The sequence below is a fragment of the Physeter macrocephalus genome, chromosome 11 (assembly GCF_002837175.3).
Source record: "Physeter macrocephalus isolate SW-GA chromosome 11, ASM283717v5, whole genome shotgun sequence".
NCBI classification, from domain to species: Eukaryota; Metazoa; Chordata; class Mammalia; order Artiodactyla; family Physeteridae; genus Physeter; species Physeter macrocephalus.
The window spans coordinates 3942740-3957990 of record NC_041224.1 but is presented as its reverse complement, the minus strand read 5'-3'; the positions used below and the strand labels follow the sequence as shown (position 1 = coordinate 3957990).

General features: G+C 45.9%; 2 protein-coding genes across 11 annotated transcripts in view; one reads left to right on the top strand and one right to left on the bottom strand.

Moving 5' to 3' along the window:
* Positions 1-3279: 3279 nt before the first annotated feature.
* On the bottom strand, positions 3280-6610 carry RWDD2A (RWD domain containing 2A). Of its 2 annotated transcripts, none has more exons than XM_007116769.3 (3): positions 6309-6610; positions 5250-5592; positions 3280-4195 (listed from the first exon to the last, which is right to left on the bottom strand). In XM_007116769.3, the coding sequence occupies exons 2-3, from the start codon at positions 5448-5450 to the stop codon at positions 3518-3520; spliced, it is 879 nt and encodes a 292-aa protein (XP_007116831.1). In that variant the 5' UTR covers positions 5451-5592; positions 6309-6610; the 3' UTR covers positions 3280-3517. The 2 variants fall into 2 exon arrangements, with proteins under 2 accessions (XP_007116831.1, XP_007116830.1); XM_007116768.2 differs by having other exon boundaries at positions 6502-6610.
* Positions 6059-15251, top strand: part of PGM3 (phosphoglucomutase 3) — a 26950-nt gene continuing 17757 nt past the window's right edge. For 6 of the 9 annotated variants that reach the window (XR_008618458.1, XM_007116767.4, XM_028496192.2 and 3 more), the window contains exons 1-4: positions 6684-6765; positions 8206-8411; positions 9890-10074; positions 12884-12951. Coding sequence is in view for 8 of the 9 variants with exons in the window: in XM_007116767.4 (XP_007116829.1) it covers positions 8208-8411; positions 9890-10074; positions 12884-12951 (457 nt within the window). In the remaining variant the exon portion in view is untranslated. Of the gene's footprint in view, positions 6147-6678; positions 6766-8203; positions 8412-9889; positions 10075-12883; positions 12952-15251 lie in introns of those variants that run through there. The other 3 variants (XM_007116764.4, XM_007116765.3, XM_007116766.2) reach the window with 3 other exon arrangements.

The following is a 15251-nucleotide window of genomic DNA, read 5'->3' as shown; positions in this document are numbered from 1 at the left end:
TATCAATAAGCAACATTGAAGACTGTCTTCTCTTAATGTTCCATTAACTCTCTGTGTGCCAGAATATAATTCTTGATACCAGACTTCGATCATCTCACCATTGTACAGGGCATCATGCTGGTCTAACACACTGATGATGATATATGCTCCTAAGACCTGGAGCACAGGTGTCATGAGCTTCTCTGGATACCTGGTAAGATACATCGTGCTGAGGGGTAGAAGAGGAATCCTGGGAAAGCACAAGATCCTGCCACCTCAGCCAACTTCGTGGTGGTCTAGTCTTTGGTGTATGTTGGAATATCCTGTCCATAGTGAAGAAAAAATTGTGTGCTCTATTCCACCTACAACTAAGGAGGAGCCTCAGTGTTTGGTGGGCCTCTTTGAATTTTATGTGCGATGCTCGAGCCCATTTATGGGTTGATCCAAATGCTTCTAGATTTAACTGGGCTCAGAAGAAAAGTTTCTCTGGCCAATCCAGGTTGCAGTGAAAGTGGGTCTACCGTGTGGACCCTTTGAGGGAGATCTAATGGGCTTAGTTTTGAGGCAAATCAGGATTCTGTATAAAACCAGGATTTTTGAGCAAACCGTACCCTCTTCAGAAAATACCTATCCTTTCAACTTACCACTGGGCTGCTTGAGGTAAAAGCAAGTGAAATAAAATTGTGCTGTTCAGAGGGTTCTGTGAAGACCTCAGATAGGCTCCCTTCAAGCCTTCTCAAGTTCTCAGAAGGATGGCAACATATTTCTGATTTCATATAGGGGTGTTTTCAAAATTCTTATGGTGCATCCGCTCATCCAGCCCACTCTTCAGTCTGTTACGCGAGTATCCTCAGCCCTTGGCCTAACGTAATAGACCAACAAGGAATGAAAAGCAGAGAACATATTTGAAGAAATACTGATTTAATTATGTTAAAAAAAAAGACACAGGCATTTATAATGAGCATCGTTTCCAAATAACCATTTAAAAATATAATGTATACCTCATCAGGATTCTTGAATTACAAGCAATAGAGACTGATTCTGACTTTGAAGGAAAAAAGAGGGCAGATGTTAGGTAGCTCAAAGGAGGTTTTGGCCAACTGAGCATTCCGTAGGCCAGAAAGGAGGGTGGCATTAGGGATTCAAGCAGCAAGAGCTCCAAACCATCTCTCCGGGAGGCTGCTAGAGGGCAGCTTGATTCCAGTCACTTCTCCTCCAGAGAAGGGGCATTTCACCAGAGTAAGAGAGTGTGTGTGTGTGTGTCTGTGTGTGTGTGTGTGTGTGTGTGTGTGTGAAACCATCTCTCCGGGAGGCTGCTAGAGGGCAGCTTGATTCCAGTCACTTCTCCTCCAGAGAAGGGGCATTTCACCAGAGTAAGAGAGTGTGTGTGTGTGTGTCTGTGTGTGTGTGTGTGTGTGTGTGTGTGTGTGGAAGGTAGGGGAGGTGCCTACTTCTATCAGGCTAGGCAAACAACACCAGAAGTGTATCTACTATACATACAAGCCGAGCTTTGAATTATCATTACGGGTATATATATTTTTTCTATGAAACCTACATTTCTATTATTAGTGCTTCTGATAGGAAAAAAGGATCGGCGCATGCTCCTATTGGACCTGTCAACGTAGGTTCTGAAAAATTATCATCAGAAAGAGCTCCAGAAGCAGTAAAGCATTCATAAACCAGAATTTATTCCCTTCATTTGAGTTATGTAAATAATTTTTGTTCCATATTCTTTAAACTTCTCTCTCTGTGGCTACTTTTGCTCCTTTAATCATAGAAATCCCTCTCTGAGTGGCTTAGGCACATATTAGGTGGATGGCATCTATTCCTGGCTCAGTTCAAAGGGAAAAAAGTTAATGGGGTTACATCTGTTTAGGGCCTGAAAACTTGTGAATGCTAATTATACTTCTTATGGCCTTGCGGAGGTTATATGGGAAATTGAACTCCTATACTATGTTGTTTTCAGTCCTGGTGAACATTGAGAGGTGAGTCTTTGGCAACGTCAGTCCTATTTCTTCCCTTTGTATATACGGAAAGTGAGGCCCCGGCTTGAGTCCCAGCCACATGCAAAGCCAGGATTAGAGCATGAATAGGCAAGGTGGATAAGCAGGCAAGGCAGGCCCGCAGCAAGTGCCTTGGTTTGAGGGTCTGAGTTGCGCCGCCGCCGCCGCCGTGAAAGGAGACTCGTTCTGATGAGCTAAGAAGAGCGAAGGGAAGGACAGAGTGGACCCCGTTCCCAGGCCTCATGGTTAGGAGAGTCAGCTTAGTGCAGCGTCTGCTGTTTGTCACGTCCTGGCCCTGCCCGGACGAGTGTCTGCATCCTAGACGCAGACTGAAACCAGACACCGGAATGGACTGTTTCATCAAAGATTCTGTAAGTGCCGCCAGCGCCCGCAGGAATTTTGGCATCTAACATCATCATGGGATGGGGAGTGAGGCAGGCCCTCCGTGTCACTAAATCTCAGCACCCAGCTTTGGAGTTCGGAGGGGAGCGGGACATCAGTGGGGGTGCTCCCCGGGAGAGGGCCTCTCTCTTCAGCTGGTAGTAGCTAAAGAGAGGGTGGGAAACCAGAGAAAGCTGCAGAGAGGCGGCTCACGACCTTACGTCCTCCCTTACTGCAGGCGAGACTCCCGGAAATTCCTGGAGAGGGGTGGGTGCTTTGTAATGAAAAGGTTTGGCAAGAGCTACTTAAATGGGAGCTGTTACCATTAAACTCCCATTTTGAAGAAGGCAGGTGGAGCTTGTGGAGCTTGAAAGTCGCAGAAGAGATGGCAGTGACATCGCCAGAAGGGGGAGGCTGACTTCTGTCCTCCGGGCAGGTGGTGGCACAGGGCCACCTGCAGCGGTCCCCTCCCAGACTCCCTGCCCCACAGCGCGGTGCAAACCGGCCCGGGGACGAAGACCCACACGCACTACCGGTGGGGCGGCGCGCGCAGGAAGCCACGTCTGGTTCTGTGGAGAAGAACCCAACTAAGAATGCCGGCACGTGGTCCTTAGCGCCGTCAATCAACCGATGCAACAACACGGCGCCGTGTCACCACCATTACAGCTGGGATTTGGCTTTATGAAAAGAAGACACCCCAAACAGGGAGTTGAAGTGAGAAACACGGTAAACACGTGCTCTCTCTCTGTTCTGATTTTAAACCTGACTCAGAAAAATGTGGGGCGTCACGTGCATGCTAGCAACACGAAAAGGAGAAATGTTATGCGTACCTATGAGTTCGGAGCTGCAGGTTGACTGCTGCCGTTAAACTGGGCTTTGGACTCCTTTCGAATCGAATTAGCTTCACCGGTTTAACTGACAGGTTTTTATTAACTGACCATTAAATAGCTTTCCATTAACACAAGGACATAGAGGTAACATCACAATCGCACTGTTATAAAGTTAAAAGCCTTCTGTGTTTCATTTCCAGGGGAAAATGCTGGAGCTACGCTCCCCACAGATGATGCTTAACCGCCACTGGTCCTTTTATTTTGGTCTTGCTAACAGAAATACTAACTTAGCGAGATTACAAGCGTAGCTCTCTTAGTGGCTTCCTAGGAGTCAGAGCTTTTGCTCTCGATACCAAATAATATCTGGAAAACATGCTCACTTTTGTGTTTTTTGAGAAATTCTAAGAACTGGCCCAGATTCATGTGATAGTCATTCCTTAAGCCATAGTCACCATGGGCCTCAAGAAGTAATTCTTCAAAAGAATGGAAAAGGCGCAGGTCCTCCCCGTTTCCTTCTGTTTCGACGCTCTCGGCGTGCTTACAGGAAATGTGTTTCCAGTTGGGATACCTAATTGTGTGCCAGAATTCCTCACAGTGCTCTTTGAAGCCTTCCACACAGATTATCCCCGGCTTTCCCGTCATGCAAAATCCTGTCACATCTAACCTTTTCCCGACATCCAAAATCTTTTTTCGTAGGTCCTGCTGATATATATGGTGACTGTAGATCCACATTCGGAGGAATGTGTTCTTGACTGGCTTTGCTTGTGTAGATGGTTCGTACACGAGCTTCCTGTTCAGGAAGTAGGAGGCACTGTTGTCCTGCAACCACTGGATGGCTGCACACACACAGAGCTCACCTGGATCAAAAGTCCCTATGTAAGAAGTGAGACCTTTGTTGAGGAGGAGCTGCTGTTGTCTGTCAAGTTCGGATGACCGTCCGAACAGCTGCAGTGCTGCATAGGGGTAGCTGTGAGGCATGGTCACTTGCAAGTCAATTTTCACCTTAAAATGAAAATCAAATAGATTTAAGTACCGTAAAATCACATAAGCTAGTGTATCCATGGCCACTGCACGATGCTGATAAATGTCATAGTTACCGCTACTATTACGTGTCAGCTGTGTGCCAGACGCTGCACAATTGTACAAACACAGTTTTACATACGTTAATTCCTTCCATGTGTGCATTCATTCATTCCCATATTCATCCGACACCTACCATGTGTCAGGTACCCTATGCTGAAATAAAGAAGTGAAGAAGCTAGACACTAGTTCTGCCCTTCATGGCAAGAAGCCGAGAGCCTAGTGAAGGAGACAGACGTTAAACAAGTAATTACACACAGCAAGTATTTCACTGCAAAGGTGAGAAGCATTGCCATAGAAAAGTACAGGGGTCCACTGCAAGGTGGAGCCAGAGGGACTGCATCCAGTCTGGGGAGCCGGGGAATTCCTCTGAGGGAATGACGCCCAGAGGCTGACTAGGAAGTAGCTGGCACAGCGGTTCTCAAATGCCTGGTCCACTTGTTACTCGGGCTATGCTAACGTTGCTGGAGATAATGGATCAGAAGGTGAAGGTGAATTCATTTTCAGAATTTAGATTTTCTATCTGTATTTGCTTTCAGTGTTATGGTGCCATCAAAGAAACAGTCATTCACTCCTTAAAAGCCAGTTTTGCTAAAGACAATATTTAGATTTGTGAAAATCATAACATATGTACAAGATAGTCCATACTACAATAGCAAGATTGGTAAAAATGGATGAGTGAATAGAATAATAATGGCAGTAGAAGACTGCAAGATGTGTTTAATAAAAACACTAGGCATATTTATTAAAAAAGCCCAAAACACTAGGCATATTGGTATAAAAGATATGCATATGTATGTAAAATTCAAGATCTTTCTTGAAAACAACTTACAGGTCATCCCGTATTTTGCTGGAATATTCCATATATGCATCTGGAATATTCTCTATTTGCTTCCTGGACAGGAAGCTCAGGTTCCAAGTGTTTCCAATATAAACTGGGCACCTGGCAACAATTAAAACCACTCAGGGCACCTACCTTGGGCTCCTCGATCTGGAGTGTAATCACAAATTCGATTTTTGGTGGCAGTGCCTCCCTTGTGCCTTCCAAATATCTCCTTATATTCGTCAGGGCATTGACATCTTCAAGTTTTACTTCTCCTTGGTTAGGAAACATAGAAAACAGCATTTCCATCTCCAGCAGCTGAAGTTGAAGGCATTCGCTCATTGAAGCGGACATGCTGACTTGAAATCAACCTGTCAGGAAAACCGGAAGGGCCCAGGGACACTGGATTTGTCAACGTCGGCGGTGTCCAGAGGAATTTCCCGCAGCTCCCTTTCCGTGGAAGCAGCCTTGCAGGAGCGCTATTACGCGTCGAGAGCTAGGGGCACAAACCGGGACACTTACACTCTTCTGCTTTATCTCCTGGCCCCCAAATCTAGTATACACGACATCCTCCAAGATGCGTCGTTAAAATTCAGATTCCCAGTCCCTTTATCCCCAGCCCCCGCTTCCGATCTGGATCAGGGAATCCAGACTCTCAACAAGTGTTCCGAATTATTCCGTTGCAGGTGGCTGGGCAACCACCACCTGCAGACGCTCTGCAAGCCTGAATTCTGGGAAAGGCGAGGGGCCCAGCCTCCGAATTCCACCCAGGTGTCGGGCTGGGGCGGAGCCGGCCGCTGCGGCGAGGGAAGCCCGCAGGGCCGGCGGGGCGGAGCTCCGCCTCCCCCGGCTCCCGGGTCTCCGGGGCCCCGCCGCGCTCCACGCCAGTTGCCGCCCCTCAGCCCCAGCGCCACGAACCCCTCCCGGGTGGGCCTTTCCGCCTTTCTCGGGAGCCACCCTGGCCCCGGGCGGCATCCTGTGAGTCCGGGCGATTTGGATCCACCTGGCCTCTGCCCCGAGGGGCCCAGGCTTAGTGAGGGAGTCTTACAGGTAAATAAATAAAGTGTCGTTTCGTGCGAGCTGGGGCGGGGGGGATGGGGAAGGGGGTGGGGCACGAGAAGGCGCCACAGAATCAGACGTTTGGGAGATGAACCTCGAGAATCGAGAGGGGGATGCGGGAAGCCGGGTGGCGCTCACTGGGGCCGGGACCACCTGGTAAGAGGCCTCATATCGGGGCTGGTGACCCCCATCCAGGACCACTTGGAAGCCTGGCTTCGCAGGAACGCGGGACCTGCCACCCTCTGAGACCCGAATCTGGAGTCAGGGGCTGCGTATCTGCCGGTCGCAGTGCTCTGAGAGCCCGCGACCCTCGGCCCCAACCCCCGGGCCACCGCGGGGGCCTCACCCTTCCCGGTCATTCAAAGGAAACAGCCCCAAGCCCCCTCGCAACGCGGATCCGCAGTTCCGCAGGCGCGAGCCGCGCGTGCGTGACCGGCAAGGAGGCGGGGCCTGGCCCGCGGACTCTTCCCCCGCTGTGATTGGCTGAGGGGCGGGACTATGGGCCGGAAGCCACGGAGGGCCACGTTTGCGGACGCCGACCTCTATAGTCTGGTTCCCGCCTAGTCTGGTACCCCCCGCCGCCGCGAGGGAGGTAGTCTGCGCTGTGGAGGTGAGTGTGTGTGGGGGGGTGTCTCCCGGCAGAGGTGAGCGGGGCCCCGAGGCTTGGCGGCGAGAAGGGGACCTTCCGGTCCGCAGGGGTTCGGCCGACCGCCCGGCTAGCGGGCCGGCTGACGGACTGACTCGCGGGCCGCGCGGGACACACCTACTAGCCACTGCGGCTCGGGAGCGGGCTGGAGGCGCGGGCCCGAGGGTCTCGAGCTGGGGAAGGGGTCTCGTCCATCACCTACGTGGGGACGTCAGGGCTGGGTGCCAGGAAACGTGGGGGCGATTCGGAGGCTGGGAGGAGAGGGGAACTAACGAGGTGCTGAAGACTGAATGGAGGGAAGGGGGCCGTTCTTAGCTTTTTTAGAGTGGACAGTTTGGACTTGAAAATACTTTAAGTAAAAGCCCCTCCCATACTCGTTGAAAGTAGTTTTAGGACCTAAAATGCATGAAAGGGTGGAAACATTTTACCTTGACTCTCTTTTTTTTTTTAAAGACTTTTGGACGTAACGGCTGGATTACGCCCATAGAAATAATCACGGTACATTGACGACTGGTCACTTTTTAATAAAACGTCTTCATGCATGTAAACTAGATTTTATCGCTCTAGGCCAAACTAAATTATCGTCCTGAATGCCAGCTTTTTCCAACTGGACAAAAGCAAGCGTTTAACTTTTGTTCATTGACGCAGTGAAGGACAATAAAGAAAACAAGAGTTGGAAGCCCCGAGTTCCACTTAAAGCTGGAGTATCCCAGAGAAGGAAGTAGTAGCGGGCTAAGGGCTGATGTTTGATTTTTTTTGATGAAAGGGAAAAGGAAGATGTTGCTAGTTTCCGAGCTTAATTTAGAAGGGTATCCTGATCCTCCCTTATGAAAATACAAAAATCCACTGCAAGGTGTATCGGGAGGTCTGGGCAGTCTTGGAAAGGAGTCTTTTGCCCTTTGCTTTTCCTTTGGGAATAGGTCTCTGTAGCCTGGGAGGAATAGGAGAAGAACTACACAGATTTCCCAGATATTCTGTATATGCAGCCCCAGTTCACTGGAGAATGTGACCTTCGGCCTCCGTCTGTCAGCAGCTTCCCGTGTAAAATTTAGGTTGTTTAACTGATACCCAGAATTAAGTTTTCCCATTTGTAAAATGATACGGGTCCCTTGTAGGATTCTCTGAATCTAGGTGTAGAATCTTCCTTTTAGTTGGGAATGGACCATTTTAAGTTTGCCTTGGGTCCAGGAATTGTTGGGGACAGTCTTATTTCTGTCCTGAAGTGAACAATACAGGTAATGCTAACCTCCGGGACTTATTCTACCATTTTTTTCCTCTCTCAGACGTAGGATTTCTGGGGGAGGTTCAGAATGAGGCAGATCTATTAGTTTGGGATGGCAGTTTTTGAACCAGATGGTCCTTGAAAGATTTCTGACGCCTGAAAAACATTCCCTAATTTTGTAGGCATGGATTTAGATGCTGTTACAAAGCAGTCAGCATTACACGCCAAGCCTGATGGACTCACTCTTCAATATGGGACTGCTGGATTTCGAACGAAAGCAGAACATCTTGATCATGTCATGTTTCGAATGGGATTATTAGCTGTCCTGAGGTCAAAACAGACCAAATCTACTATAGGAGTCATGGTAACAGCATCACACAATCCTGAGGTAATGCATTTAGTGCTCCGATAAAGCAAATGTTTATTTGCAAGACCAAACCTTAGTTTCTGAGCACTTTGACCCAAAGTACAAATTCTAATTCTAGGAATGTGCCTTCTCATTGCTATATGCCTTTACTTTTGAAACAACTCTTTTCTTAACAAGTGTTCATTTAGCTCATGACTCTTTAAAGGGTGTGGAGAGAGTGAAATGAGATGGTCATTTTTTGGAGTGTGTCCATATTGAGAAGTAACAGAATGTCCTTCCAAGTTAGTTGTATTGAGACAGCATCAGTAATAAAAAGTGTTGCCTCTGTTAATTTAGCAGAGATTAAAGAGATTGGAGGCAAGCCGGGGGGAGGGGAGAGGGCAAATATTTGAAAAGGCTTAGCACAGTTTGAAAATTTTCACACAGCTTTTCTATAGCTAGGGAAAAGTTTCCCGTTCTGAGTGAACAGCTAAACACGTGGCTCCAGGGATCCAAAGGTGAGCACTGGGCAGAATACTGATGAGGCCTGATGGGTCTGGTGTTTATGACAATTCAGTTTCTCAAGTATTCCTTTGGACACAATTTAACCATCATATTCTGTACTGGCCTATAACTAATACGCGGCTTAAATAATATGCTCCTGTTTGGTTGCTAGGACACGAGACTTTTGCCTTTGTAGCTAAATCAGCAGCAAGTTAAAGCTCTGTGGGTTAGTGAAGGATTGTAACCTCCTCCCTTCCCACCCCAAAACAAGAGGATGTTGCTTATTCAGCTTCTAAATGTGGATCACTCTGAAGGTGTAAGTGTCTAAATGGCTAAATCACCTTAATTGCTTAATGATGTGTAGACAGAACCCCACATTTATTGTTAATTTCAGAAGCACTGCTTAAAACAATTCTGAGCTATTTCCTTCCTTTGACATTCACTCCGAACTACACTTTATTTCTTTCCAGAAATTTGAGCAGAACAGAATTGGGCGTCAGTTTTCAGCTTCTGTACCACCCACTGGTTGACACGCTGGCCAGTATGTTCTTTGAGTCCAGCCATAGCGAGAAGGATCTCCAGGGGTCCTGGGTCTGCTACAGTTGTGCCTCATCAGTTAATTGATGGTGAATGCTCAGATGACAGCCTTTTAAAACAGCTAGTGTGGCACAGTGGCTCTTGGATGTAAGAGTCAGATGGACTTGATGTTTTAATATCAGAGCCGACACTGGCTGTATGAACATAAGCAGAGTACTTGCTCTGAATCTCAGTGTTCTCAAAGTAAGATTGGAGTAACCATAGGATTATTAGTTAGCTAGATAAAACGTGTGTTGTGAGGATTTACTGAGGTGATGTATGTACAACACCTAGTCCAGTGCCTGGCCTTCAGTAGTGGTCACCAGTGAAACTGCCCGGCCAGCACTGTCTTTTGTTGGGGGAAAAGCAGCTTGGGTTTACTTGCTCACCTCACCCTCACAACTCTGCACAGATGGCTTATTATTTGTTTTTCTTTCAAGGAAGACAATGGTGTGAAATTGGTTGATCCTTTGGGTGAAATGTTGGCCCCATCCTGGGAGGAGCATGCTACCTGTTTGGCAAACGCTGAGGAACAAGAGTTGCCGAGAGTGTTGCTGGACATCAGCGAGAAAGCAGCTGTGAATCTGCACCAAGACGCCTTCGTGGTGGTCGGTAGAGATACCAGGTGACCGTCAGAGCTACTGGTGAAAGCTGCTTGGGAACACCACATAGATGGTTGCATCTGTTTTAGCACCCAGGACAAATCAAAAGAGTGAAGTAAAGTGGAACTGCCATGAGAGGCTTCTCCACGTCCTGGTCTCTTCGGTAGGATGTAGGAGCTCAGTCAGTACTACAGCTTGGGCTTTGGAGTCTGAGCCCCAACTCTCACACTTACTGTACGGGTTGAGTAGGTCACTTAACCTTTTGGAGCTTACCTTTACTCACCTGTACAATGTTGATGATGAGCCTACATCATGCAGTCCTTCCTGAGGATTACATGAAGTAATACATGCAACACACCTGTTTCCTGGCACAAGAGAAGCACTTAGCAAATGTCTCCCATCCCTTTACTTCTGTGGGTTTACGTTTTTCCCCCATAGAGTAAGAACATGTGATTGTAAGTCATTATTTTTAGAGATTTACTTTATAACCTGTGTTATTGTTGGTTCATAGATCCTTTTTCCCTTGCTGGAGTTCATTGGAAAGCATTAATCATCTATATTATTTCTATGCATTTGCCACATTTGGCAGCTCTTACCTTCCTTTACGAAAAGGTGTTATTGTAAAATGTTAGATTAAAAGCGTACTTTGAAACAGAAGCATTCTCTTTTGCATAAGATCTGGTTTTAGCCAGAGATTCTTTCTAAAGGAAATTTCTACTCGGTCTCCGAATGGCTTAGACTGGTGTTTTACCCTTAGTGTGTTACCAGAGCGACTTCCAAATACCGTTGCCTGTGGATTCATAGGTAACAGAATAGCCAAGTGACTTACGTTCTGAAGCAAATTATTATCTCACAGTAGAGTCTTGCACACGTATTGGGTGGGCCAAAAGCTTCATGCGTTTCTTTTCCGTAAGATGGCTGTAGTAGCTCTTAGTTGTCTTTAACTTAATTCAGAACAGTTTTGTTAGATTGTATGTGACAGCTGTCATATCAGCTTCCATTTAAAAACAGACTTATCAAAATTGGTGTATTTTCGTGTAGCCATTTTCATATTGAAGATGGAAGAAAAAAAGCAACATTTTCGGCATATCATGCTTTATTATTTCAAGAAAGGTAAAAATGCAACCGAAACGCAAAAAAGATGTGTGCAGTGTGTGGAGAAGGTGCTGTGGCTGATCGAACCTGTCAAAAGTGGCTCGCAGAGTTTCGTGCTGGAGACTTCTCGCTGGACGACGCTCCACGGTCGGGTAGACCAGTTGAAGCTGATGGCGATCAAATAGGAATAACAATTGAGAGCAGTCAACGTTATACCACGCGGGAGATCGCCGACATACTCAAAATGTCCAAATCACGTGTGGAAAATCATTGGCACCAGCTTGGTTATGTAAATTGCTTTGAGATTTGGGTTCCATGTAAGCTAAGCGAAAAAAACCTTCTTGACAGTATTTCCGCGTGTGATTCTTTACATAAACGTAACGAAAACGTTCTGTTTTTAAAACGAATCGTGACGGGCGATGAGAAGTGGATACCGTACAACACTGTGGAACAGAAGAGATCGTGGGCTAACGAAATGAACCACCACCAACCACGCCAAGCGTGTGATTCTTTACATAAACGTAACGAAAACGTTCTGTTTTTAAAACGAATCGTGACGGGCGATGAGAAGTGGATACCGTACAACACTGTGGAACAGAAGAGATCGTGGGCTAACGAAATGAACCACCACCAACCACACCAAAGGCCCGTCTTCATCCAAAGAAGGTGACGTTGTGTATAGGGTGGGATTGGAAGGGAGTCCTCTATTATGAGCTCCTTCCAGAAAACCAAATGATTAGTTTCAACAAGTACTGCTGCCATTTAGACCAACTGAAAGCGGCACTCGATGAAGAGCGTGCAGAATTAGTCAAGAGAAAACGCATAATCATCCATCAGGATACCGCAAGGCCGCATGTTTCTTTTGATGACCAGGCAAAACCTGTTACAGTTTGGCTGGGAAGTTCTAATTCATCCGCCATATTCACCAGACATTGCACCTTCGGATTTCCTTTTATTTCGGTCTTTACAAGTTTCTCTTAATGGAAGAAATTTTAGTTCCTTGGAAGACTGTAAAAGGTACCTAGAACAGTTCTTTGCTCAAAAAGATAAAAAGTTTTGGAAAAGTGGAATTATGAAGTTGCCTGAAAAATGGCAGAAGGTAGTGGAACAAAAGGGTGATTACGTTGTTCAATAAAGTTCTTGGTGAAAATGAAAAATGTGTCTTTTATTTTTACTTAAACACCGAAGGCACTTTTTGGCCAACCCAATATTTGCCTCTTACCTATTACCTAGTGTAAATGATATAGAACACCTTTTTCTACAAGGCAGTTAGGTATCTTATTTTCAGACAGATAGAAAAATAATTTATTCTGACTTTTTAAAATGAAAACTAGATTCTATACGCTTGGTGGTTTAATACCCAGACCTGGGTTATGCATGCTCTGTGGTTTCAATATTTATTGTTACTGTTCTCAGGCAGTGTATGTGTTGTTACAGTCAAACTTGAAAAGGTATTTGGGTAGGTTAATTAGTGTATCCTTTATATCTATTTCCTAAATGCATTTAAAAGCCAAACTCTTTCCAAGAAATATATTGTGAAAGGCTAATGGAAAATGCTTACACTTCACCCGTATTATCTTTTCGGAGTTTTCAGGCTTGGCAGGTTTCATTTAGTTCGAATACAATGGACTTGTTATTCTGAAACTGGTAGCACAGAATTTCTGCATTTGCTTTTAGAACTAGCAGCTCAGTTGGTCTCGGGATGGGATGTAACATTTTCTTCCTTTTCTTTCCTAGGCCCAGCAGTGAGAAACTTTCACAGTCTGTAATAGACGGTGTGACTGTTTTAGGAGGTCAGTTCCATGGTATGTATTTATCCTGACTTGCAAATTAATCTTTAAAAAAGTTTTTTTAAAAAAATCACAAAATAAATATATATTTAATTTAGAAAAGTTTGAAACTACAGATAAACAAAGTTAAAAAAAAATGGACTCCTAGATATAAACTACTAGCTTTTTATGTTAAAAAAAGTTAAAAAAAATTTTCTGGGCTTGCATATTATATTTTACCTGTAGGAGACAATAGGTAGGCAAGGCTGATCTTAGACAACTTCCTTTATAAGCCTGAATTTCCTGATATAAAAACCCCTGAGGGAACTTCCCTGGTGGTGCAGTGGTTAAGAATCTGCCTGCTAATGCAGGGGACGTGGGTTCGAGCCCTGGTCCAGGAGGATCCCCTGTGCCGTGGAGCAACTTAGCCCATGAGCCACAACTACTGAGCCTGAGCTCTGGTGCCCATGAGCCACAACTACAGAGCCTGTGTGCCACAGCTACTGAAGCCCACGTGTCTAGAGCCCGTGCTCCGCAATGAGAGAAGCCACCACAATGAGAAGCCCGCGCACCGCAACGAAGAGTAGCCCCTGCTCGCCGCAATGAGAGAAAGCCCCCACGCAGCAATGAAGACCCAACACAGCCAAAAATAAATAAGTAAATAAATTTTTTAAAATGTTTACCCCAAAAAAAAAAAGCCCTGAGGTAACTTGAAGAAGTTCATTCTGGGGAGTTTTTGTCAATATCGGGTATTCCCGAATAGCTGATCACGTGTGGAGTCAGCTGTTAACAGGTCAAATAATGATGGAAAATATCTTTGACCTACTTGTAATCATGATTTGAAGTTCTGACAGGTGGTTTTTCCTATTGTATCAACTGAAGAAGAATTAAATGCAACAAAACAGGCTGGAATCCTCTTCTCACGTTGGTTGTGCACCATGTGAAGGCAGTGACTCCACTGTGCTTGGAGGTGGATTTTCCTGGTGTCAGATCTCTCATTTAAAGTACCTTCTCTTGATCCCCTTGACTTCCTGTGTGTTCCCTCATTCCCAGTTGACCTGGCCTCTTCCAGGACTCACCTGGTTTGCTTCTCTGTTTGCTATTCTGGTCATTACTAAGCCTACTGCCGTTGAGCCTCCCTCCTTGCCTCTGCAGGGAAATCTCTCCCCCAACGCTCATCTGTTACAAAGCGGGAATTCACCTGGGGCCTGGGCTTGCCGGGGAGTGTTTGGTTAAGCTGCAGGGATCCTGTGGGCCTCTGGATACAGCGTGGTGTGTCACCTCCACATGCACTTTTCTAGGGAGAGGAGTCTTAGCTTTTGTCAGATGCTCAAAGGGATCTGTGATCTAAGAATAACTCTCAGAATTTATATTTTAGTTTTTATTTCAGTTGATGTCTGTGAAGAGACATCACCTGAAATAACATAAACAGTCCACACTGTGACCTCTCCCTTTCTTTAACTTCTGCTTCCTTGGCCACTGTTGCGTATGGGTCTTGTCCACGGGCTCCTCCTCTCTCTCTCCTAATGTGGTATTCCTCACTTCTCACTTTCATTCTGCCTCATTTCTGAATGAGTGTCTTTACTGCCATAGCTCCAGCTGCGTATATTCTTTTATTCATTCGCTCATCAGTTCATCAGCCATTTTTGACTGCCTGCTACATACAACCCTCCAGGAGTCTGTTTCACCGCGTATCACAACCTACAGTAAGAAACCGATTTTGTATCATGACATGTGTCTCGTGTGCTTGTGTGTATGACTGAAATGAAAGTTTCAGTGAACCGTACTTACCCATACTCAATGACATGTGTTCATCTGTTTTGTTAAAAAAAAATGCAGAAATGATGGCTGGGTCTACTAAGTAGATTCCGTGACCTGTTGACAGGCTTGGCCTGAGGTTTGAAAGCGTTGGTCTGAGTGATGTCTCACCCTGTCCCAAACTGTGTTCTTTCTGTCATCCCCAGAATGGTTGAACTTTCCAGTACTGTCATTCTATCTCTAGAACCATCACTTTTCTAGGGTTTTAATCTAGAAAAATTTGAGAGTGATTTTTTTTTTCTTTTCTTTAAACTTTTTGCTCATTTCTCTCTTCAACTTAGTGTATTTCAGGAAATGAAAGACGGTTAATGTGGCTGCAGCACAGAGAGACTGAGGGAAGCTAGTAGAAGATAGGGTTAGGGAGGTAAGCAGAGGCCAAGTCATTCCAAGCCTTACAGGTCGTGGTGAGAATTGGGGCTTTACTCCAAATGCAGTGGGACTCTGTTGAAGGGCTTTATGCCAGAGAATAGGATCACATTTTCACTTTAAGTCCCTTTGGCTGTTGTGGGGGGAGGGGG

Bases quoted from the DNA above. Each gene is read 5' to 3' on its own strand.
- RWDD2A (XM_007116769.3), bottom strand. From the start codon at position 5,450: ATGTCCGCTTCAATGAGCGAATGCCTTCAACTTCAGCTGCTGGAGATG. The intron at 4,196-5,249 runs GTAGGTGCCCTG...TTTCATTTTAAG, and splicing joins TCCAGATCGAGGAGCCCAAG to GTGAAAATTGACTTGCAAGT.